At 38.5% G+C, this 9,621-nt stretch overlaps 1 protein-coding gene across 1 annotated transcript; it reads right to left on the bottom strand.

The window, feature by feature from the left end:
- Positions 1–302: 302 nt before the first annotated feature.
- Positions 303–9,306, bottom strand: LOC104213324 (uncharacterized). Its single transcript, XM_070163829.1, has 2 exons — positions 8,130–9,306; positions 303–1,778 (listed from the first exon to the last, which is right to left on the bottom strand). The coding sequence occupies exons 1-2, from the start codon at positions 8,796–8,798 to the stop codon at positions 573–575; spliced, it is 1,875 nt and encodes a 624-aa protein (XP_070019930.1). The 5' UTR covers positions 8,799–9,306; the 3' UTR covers positions 303–572.
- Positions 9,307–9,621: the final 315 nt, after the last annotated feature.

Below are 9,621 nucleotides of genomic sequence, written 5' to 3'. Positions count from 1 at the left end.
GGGATTAAGAGAAAACTAAAAATTCGTGATTAATGATAGATACTTTGTTGCTTTCAACTCAACCAGTAAACTTTCATTTCACACATTGTGTAATCTCTGTTCAGAATAACTTGATTAGTGAGAAATTTTTGCATTCTTTAGATTTCAAAAAGTAGAAAACTATAGGAAAGCTTTTTGAATATCAGTGCTCAAAAGAGTACGTCAATAACTCGTTAAAAAATGAATTAGAAGAATGGCACGAAATGAGCTCCTAGTTACATTCTTTTCAAACTAGTTATCAGTCAAGATTCAAGATACTCAAAAAAAAAAAACATTCTTTACCATTTCCATTGCTCTTTTACTTGAGTAGAAATTACAAACTTTTGCTTTAGATTCTCACCTCAGAGCACACGTAAAACACAGACAAGACAAAAAGGATACTGCTGCAAAAAATTAGTGTACTACAAGCACTAAAAATATATTTTCAATATGTTGTTCCAAGAAGCTGGTAATACTTTAGACCAAAATCCCAAACTATTTACAGGAAGGATATGTCCAATGACTTCTTACTTGTGTAGATGCAGCAATGAAAGTCATGCTACCACTGGATGCCTGTGATGTTGATCTTGTTGTGCACAGTTAACAGAATTTTCCACAGCGAGGCCTTGAGCGCCGAAACAGAAGTACTGATTCATTAACTTCATGTTGAAGGAACCATGTTTACGTGTCAGTTTTGATTTTTCTCTCCTATTTGACAGATTTAAGCTAGAGGCTCCTCCACTCATATTGCCAAGATCCATCCTCTTTTCTTTGTCGACAACCACTGGAGATGACCAGGAAGATTCAGAATAAGCACTTGATGGTGATCCATAAGACGACTGAGGTGTCATTTGGATAACGCCATGCATCAGACCAGCTGCAAATTTCTTTTTGGTAGATGGACTTGGTAGACTATTTTGGACAGGGAGCACTCTTTTGTTGTTTGGAAGCGATGACATCCTCGAGAATCTTTGTCGTAGAGGTATTGGCTGGTCTCCCAAGCCAGCATACAATCTGTGTGATTCCACAGACATATTATCTTCTAAGCCGGTGGTATCTACTTTTCTTTCTTTCTTCCTTGTCAATCGTAGAAGAAACTTCAAGCGCCTAGCAGCACTGCTAACTGAGCCTAGCTTGTGTGATGAATTAGACCCTGCAGCAGAATGGCAAGGGCTCGGTTCACCCCAGCAAGAATCGATTTCTGTGCTTGCACACTCACTAGTGGCATCAGATGCATTATCAATGCCAGCATACAGGAATATTTCAGCGTCAGGGATCCTAAAAGAGGCACCAGGACTGCCCCCAATACCCTGCATCTTCAAGTGGGAAGCTAGGGCAGTTCTTGTCATATGGTCTTGGCAATTGGAAATTCCTCCAGCTGAAATGAGGCGCTTAATCAATATCTCAGACGATGGAGATCTTGGACATTGCTTGAGGAGATCCAGTGGGGTATTTCCATCAGCATCACGGATATTTAAATTTATGGAAAATGCAGTCATGAGGAGTTCCACAACATCAGTCTGAATGTTTTCAATTACAGCCATGTGAAGAGCAGTCCGACCATCATGGTTCCTAATGTTAATAATGTCTTCGATCTCGATAACCTTTCCACGTACCAACTGCTTCATTAACTCCATTTGCCGATCCAGTCTGTGGAAACTTGGGGTCCGAAATCCGGCTACAGCCATGTGAAGAAACGTGTCTCCGTAGTTGTTTCTCAATGAGATAGATCTACCGCAAATTTCGCATTTGACACAATTCTTGTCATAAGCGAAGATGCCAATGATGACGTATTGTTGACACTTGATGTAGATTCTTCTTGTTTATTGTCTCCCATATTTGACACAAATATTATTTAATAGCTGACGACACAAATCAAGATTATTTCCTTTCTGATGTAGAAGATCAGACTAAGCTGCAACTACAGAGCATACTCAGACAGAACCTTGACTCAGTTACCAAGATAAATCTTTTCTGATGTGGAAGATCAGACTATGCTGCAACCACAGAGCATACTTAGACAGTACCTTGGCTCTGATACCAATTGTTGCGGAAGCCAAATGTATAGAGTGTGAATAAGTCACAACTACTATACCAAAATTTATGACAGCCACCAAATAATAAATAAGACAACAAAGCAACAATAAAGGGAACACCAGAATTTACGAGGTTCGGCTAATTTTGCCTACTCCTCGGACACAACCAATATTTTATTCCACTCCAAAAATACAAGTGAAATAATACTAAAGAGAGAAGATACAAATGCCTTAAACAGATGAGAAGGCAAATGAGAGGTGTGTTTAAATCCTAAACATTAAGCCTTCTTTTATAGGGGGAAAATCCCCCCAACTTTTGTTTTCCCACCGATGTGGGACAAACATTTTGTCAAATTCAACAAATCTCCACCTTGGCAAAATTCCACATCTTCAATTTTCTCTCAATAACAAATTTGGTTGTGTCTTCATCTTCAATCTTCAGTGTTCAACAATGTTGATCAAATCCAAACAATGTTGAAACTTGATCGCAGTCACCACCTTTGTCAGCATATCAGCAGGATTCTCCGTAGTATGAATTTTCTTCACTGTGACTCCACCTTCTTCTATGATTTCTCGTACAAAATGATACCGAACATCAATGTGTTTCGTCCTTGCATGATAAACTTGGTTCTTCGCTAATTGAATAGCACTTTGACTATCACAAAAAATTGTGATACCTTTTTGTTCAACACCAAGCTCCTTTAGCAATCCTTGAAGCCAAATTGCCTCTTTCACAGCCTCTGTAATAGCCATGTACTCTGCCTCTGTTGTAGACAAAGCAACTGTTGACTGCAAAGTAGACTTCCAACTAACTGGTGCCTTTGCAAAAGTAAACACATAACCAGTAGTTGATCTTCGTTTGTCCAGATCACCCGCAAAATCTGAGTCACAATATCCAACTACAGACTGATTGTCTTCCTGCTCAAAAACTAACCCGACATCTACAGTATTATGAATATACCGTAGAATCCACTTCACAGCTTGTCAATGCTCCTTCCCTGGATTGTGCATATATCTGCTAATAACTCCAACAGCTTGTGAAATGTCAGGCCTTGTGCAAACCATTGCATACATCAAGCTACCAACAGCATTTGCGTATGGTACCTTTGACATATACTTTCGTTCAACTTCATCCATTGGCGACATAGTAGTACTTAGCTTAAAATGGGAAGCAAGTGGAGTACTAACTGGCTTAGTCTTGTCATCTATGCCAAAACGTTGAAGTACTCTCTTCAAATATTCCTTTTGAGATAAACAGAGTTTCTTTGAACGTCTATCTCTAATTATCTCCATGCCAAGAATTTTCTTTGCCTCACCCAAATCCTTCATCTCGAACTCCTTCTTCAGTTGAATCTTCAACTTATCAATTTCTTCCAAATTCTTGGAAGCTATCAACATATCATCAACATATAGGAGAAGATATACAAAGGAACCATCTTTAAGCTTGTGCAAATACACACAATGATCGTATTTGCTTCTCTTGTACCCTTGCCGCAACATAAACTCGTCAAATCGCTTGTACCATTGTCTAGAAGATTGTTTCAATCCGTACAACGATTTTTCAAGTTTGCACACCATATTTTCTTTTCCAGCAACTTTGAATCCTTCTGGCTGAGTCATGTAGATTTCCTCCTCCAAGTTTCCATGTAAAAACGCAGTTTTTACATCCATCTGAACTAGTTCCAAATCCAATTGTGCTACCAAAACCAACATAATTCTAATGGAGGAATGTTTTACAACTGGAGAAAACACTTCATTGTAATCAATTCCCTCCTTTTGAGCATATCCTTTGGCCACCAATCTTGCTTTGTAGCGAACATCTACTTGGTTAGGAAATCCTTCCTTCTTTGCAAATACCCATTTGCACCCAATTGCTTTCTTTCCCTTCGGGAGATTGGCCAATCTCCATGTATGATTCTGATGAAGGGACTGTATTTCATCATTCATGGCAATCCTCCACTTATCTTCTTCTGAACTTTGGACAGCGTCTTTATAAGTAGTAGGAACATCATCAGCTACAATTGAGGTTGCACAAGCAACCGTCTCTATGAGACGAACAGGTTTCGTTATTGTTCTTTTTGGCCTGCTGGTTGCTATTGATTCAAGTTGTTGTTGAGGTTCCTGAGTTGGAATCTCCTCTACTGGCTCTCCTTCCAGAGGGTAATCTTCATTTGTTTCCTCATCTGCTTCTTGTGTAGGAAAAATAAATTTTCCCTCAAACTCCACCTGCTTAGAAGCACCTTTATTTTGTTTGGTGTCTTCTGTTACCTTATTTACCATAGCAGATTCATCAAAGGTAACATCTCTGCTGAATATTACTTTCTTTGTCATAGGACACCATAAGCGATATCCTTTGACTCCAGAAGTAATTCCCATAAAAATAGCCTTCTTTGCCCTTGGATCCAATTTTGACTCCGTCACATGATAATATGCAGTTGAGCCAAACACGTGCAAAGAGTTATAATCTACAGCAGGTTTTCCATACCATTTTTCAAATGGTGTCTTGCCATCAATAGCAGCAGATGGTAGACGATTAATGAGGTGGCATGCATATGTAATTGCCTCAGCCCAAAATTCTTTGCCCAAGCCAGCATTGGACAACATACACCGTACCTTCTCCAGCAAGGTCCGGTTCATACGTTCTGTCACTCCATTTTGTTGTGGTGTATGTCTAACAGTGAAGTGTCGGACGATGCCATCATTTTCACATACCTTATTGAAATGATCATTTTTGTATTCACCTCCATTGTCTGTGCGAATACACTTGATCCTCCTGCCTGTCTGATTCTCCACCATCGTCTTCCATTTGAGAAAAATTCCCAACACTTCATCTTTGCTCTTCATTGTATACACCCATACTCTTCGGGAAAAATCATCAACAAAGGTTACAAAATAGTGCTTCCCACCCAATGAAGGTGTTTTGGAAGGACCCCAAACATCAGAGTGTACATAATCCAAAATGCCTTTAGTATTATGGATCGCTGTACCAAATTTAACCCTTGTCTGTTTCCCTTTGACACAATGCTCACAAAACTCCAAGTTGCAAGCCTTTACTCCTTTTAACAATCCTTGATCTGATAGAGTTTTCAAGGATTTTCCTCCAGCATGTCCCAAGCGCATGTGCCATAGCTTGGTTGCTTCTGCCTCTTTGTCGTCACTGGATGTCACTGTCGCTGTCCCAATAACTGTACTGCCACGATAGCGGTACATATTATTATTCTTCTGATTAGCCTTCATTACCACTAGTGCACCGGAGCATACTCTCATCACTCCATTTTCTGCAATGATTTTGAACCCTTTTGATTCTAGGGCTCCCACAGAGATGAGATTCTTCTTCAAATCCGGTACATATCGAACATCTGTTAATGTTCTGATCATTCCATCATGGTTCCTTAATCGTATTGAACCAATGCCATATGAGGTAAGAGGGCTGTTATCCGCTGTGTGGATGACTCCATATTCTCCTTCTTGAAATTCCACAAACCAGTCCCTGTTGGGACACATATGATAGCTACAAGCCGAGTCCATCAACCATATGTCTGATGATGTTGATGACTCTGTTGTAACTAATGAGAAGTCTGAATCATCACAATCAGCTACATTTGAATCCATAATGGCCTTTCCATTGTTATGTTTGGCCTTATTCTTCAACTTCGGACAGTCTTTCTTCCAGTGCCCTTTTTCTCGACAAAAAGCACATTCATCTTTGCTGGGTCTGGATCTTGACTTGGATCTTCCCTTCTTTGTCCTCGTTTGATTTTGAGGACGACCCCTCACAAATAGTGCTTCTCCTTCTCCGCCCTTCTGTTTTTCTCGCTTTCTTTGTTCATAGCTGTACAAAGCCGAACAAACTTCTCTGAGAGAAACTTCGTCATTTCCATGGAGTAGAGTAGTTTCAAGGTGCTCGTACTCATCAGGAAGTGACGCCAACAACATCAAGGCCAAGTCACCATCATCATAAGTTGTATCCATATTTTGCAAATCTGTGACCAACTTATTGAAACTGGTGATATGTTCATTCATCGTGGTACCAGGAACATAGGTGAAGTGAAACAGTCTCTTCTTCATGTACAATTTATTTTGACTGTTTTTCTTCAAAAATTTATCCTCCAGTGCTTTCCATAATCTACTTGCAGAAGTTTCCTTTGTGTATGGATATTTCTGCTCTCTAGCAAGGTAGGATCGAATGGTACCGCAAGCAACACGATTGATAATTCTCCAATCTTCTTCTCCAATAGCATCTGGTCTCTTTTCTTCAATAGCAAGATCTAGCCCTTGTTGAAAAAGGACATCTAGAACCTCGCCTTGCCACATCCCAAAATGCCCGGACCCGTCAAAAATTTCTACCGCAAATTTCGCATTTGACACAATTCTTGTCATAAGCGAAGATGCCAATGATGACGTATTGTTGACACTTGATGTAGATTCTTCTTGTTTATTATCTCCCATATTTGACACAAATATTATTTAATAGCTGACGACACAAATCAAGATTATTTCCTTTCTGATGTAGAAGATCAGACTAAGCTGCAACTACAGAGCATACTCAGACAGAACCTTGACACAGTTACCAAGATAAATCTTTTCTGATGTGGAAGATCAGACTATGCTGCAACCACAGAGCATACTTAGACAGTACCTTGGCTCTGATACCAATTGTTGCGGAAGCCAAATGTATAGAGTGTGAATAAGTCACAACTACTATACCAAAATTTATGACAGCCACCAAATAATAAATAAGACAACAAAGCAACAATAAAGGGAACACCAGAATTTACGAGGTTCGGCTAATTTTGCCTACTCCTCGGACACAACCAATATTTTATTCCACTCCAAAAATACAAGTGAAATAATACTAAAGAGAGAAGATACAAATGCCTTAAACAGATGAGAAGGCAAATGAGAGGTGTGTTTAAATCCTAAACATTAAGCCTTCTTTTATAGGGGGAAAATCCCCCCAACTTTTGTTTTCCCACCGATGTGGGACAAACATTTTGTCAAATTCAACAATGTCAACTCAAGAAGTCTTACACCCTTTTTCGGCTGCTTATCTAGAAGAAAGTGCAGAATTGGGACATAGATAACCCTATTTCAGTCACAGGGCAGTCTATATCACAGCAGCAGCAGATAAAGACACAAACATGGCTAAATTCCGAAAAATGTTCCAGCTTTCCAGACCAACTGAAAAGGAGCACCAGGTAGTTGAACCTGATAACAATCAGTTTGAGTTCTTAGGACATTGCTGAGAATACACAGTTGCCGGACAACCATCGTATGAGGACAAAGAGCTTGGCTTGGTATCGTTTATGTGAGAATTGTACACGATTCCTTTGGACTCATGTTTTCACACTTAATATCCTTCAATATAACCTTAAGTAGGCTGATCTTAGCCAAAACAGTAATTTTAAATTGGATTTCTTCACTCCTTCAAATTTTTTGCTTTCTTAAAACAGTAGGCATTGAACTAAGAAAACAACAACTATAGACGCAGTCTTTATTTTAGAAAGATGGTCAGAAACAGGGGCTACATTAAACCAGCTTCTTTTGAAAGGCACGTTCCACACTTTAGATCTGAGACATTCTTTCTTTTAATTTCTTCAGCACTTCAGATACAACAGAAACAAAAAAAGTTACCCAATTTAATCTACTACTTAGCAAAATTGGGATACCAATGATTTACATCTAGAACCTCTGCGAGTATAATCTACTACGCATCAAACTGATAAAGCACGTTATATTACACTAAGCGGTTAATCAAGTTTTAGCTTTAAAAGGTTGATTTGAAAGCTATCCATTTGATAATGCCACCCTCTAGACTACTATGGAGTTAGAGGATTCTTCATCGCAAAGACATAACTATGGAGGGTAAACAAGAAATAACAAAACTAAGGTAATGGAAGTAAGATATAGACATTAATAAGTAAGCAAGACTTAAAGCTACATTCAGCTATATACCAAACACAATTATATGAATCCCCTATATCCATTCAGCTCAATTTGAACAGGAACAACTACGTCTCAATTACAAGCAAATTGGGTTCCGCTCTATCAACAAGATAAAAGAATAGAACAAACCTGAACCTGGCCTCTAGCAGAAGCAGAATGCAAGAGAGTAGATCCTTGAGCATCTCTATAAACCAAAACATCAGAACAAGTTCCGAGAATCTGTCTCAACATGTCAACATTTCCCCCTCTAGCTGCAGCATGAACTGCCCTATTCATCATTTCCAACCTGAAAGTGGAAGAAACCTCATTTTCAAGTGAGATTGAAGAATCAAAGAGCAGCCTAAATACTTGAGAGTTTTTACTCCTAGCAGCTGCATAAAGTATATCAGTAACACCATACTCTCCTTCTCCAAACACCAAAAGTGGGTCCCTTTCCAATAATTGTTTGACAAATTCAACATCCCCAGCTGAGGCAGCAGTATAAAGAAGCCAACCACCATAGCCAGCTCTAATCAAAGAGTTATGCCCTTTCTTTGTTTCACCTTGAAGGAGAAGCTTTTTAGCAACCTCAGACCTACATTTTGCAACATCATCAAACTGTTCCTCGTCATCCCAAACAGTCTCAAGCCTTCTTATTCTACGTAAAGAAGTGAGCTTTATGAGTAAATTGGTGTCTAAGTGAAGCAACTCCCTCACTATGTCATAATGACCATTTGCTGCAGCCCAATCAATAGGTGAAGCAAACCACCATTGATCCCCTGTACTTTCCCATCTCAAAGGAAAATTATTTGGAGGCATTCTCACAACCAACAACAAACTCAACTTTCAACTCTCAGCAAAGTCACACATCAAAAAAAAAAAAAAAAAAACAAGTCTTTGAGACAATTAAGCATAACCCATTTTCAGGCTTTATGGGAAATCAAAGAAAATCACTAAAAAGACCAATTTACCTTTTCCAAGAAAATTGTATAAATTGTGACAAACAAAATAGAAAAGCTAGGTGAATAATGATCATGCACAAAAAGATACGTATGAATATTGGGATCTAGAATTTTGCAGTTTCAAGAAATTAATTGGTACTAGTACCAGAGAAAGAGAAAAAGCTCAAGAACAGGAAACGAGGAGGAAAAAGGTGTCAACTGCAAATTAAAGTTGTGTGCAGATAATAACAGAAGGAACAAAGCCACATGTTTTGGAGATTTTTAATGGGGTCTTTTGTATGGTCAGTGGCTCACACAGGAAAAAGATAAATTTTGGAGAAAAGAAAGTTAATAAGATTTAGCCCGTGAATGCCAATGAGGCAAAGAAGATTTCAAAGACAAATTAACATCGTTTATAACGTAGGACAATGGGTGAGAGAGAACATGACAGGATTTGTATATTGTTTGTTTGTTTTTTTTGTATTATTGGAACAAGTTACAGCTTGTTTTTCGTTTATTCTCTTCGGTGTCAAATACTAGTGTTTGACAAATTAATTTGGTTTCTAAATAATTGACATTTAAGAAAAATAATAAGTAGTTATTATATCTTTTTTTTTCAAATGAAATATTTAAGGCAAAGAAAGGATACTAGAGACAAGTATGCTTATGATTAAGATTATAATTATCTTTTTTAAGAAGTG

This window comes from Nicotiana sylvestris, chromosome 12 (genome assembly GCF_000393655.2).
Source record: "Nicotiana sylvestris chromosome 12, ASM39365v2, whole genome shotgun sequence".
Taxonomy (NCBI): Eukaryota; Viridiplantae; Streptophyta; class Magnoliopsida; order Solanales; family Solanaceae; genus Nicotiana; species Nicotiana sylvestris.
Note: the sequence above shows the minus strand (reverse complement) of the source record. Positions and strands in the feature narration are given on the sequence as shown.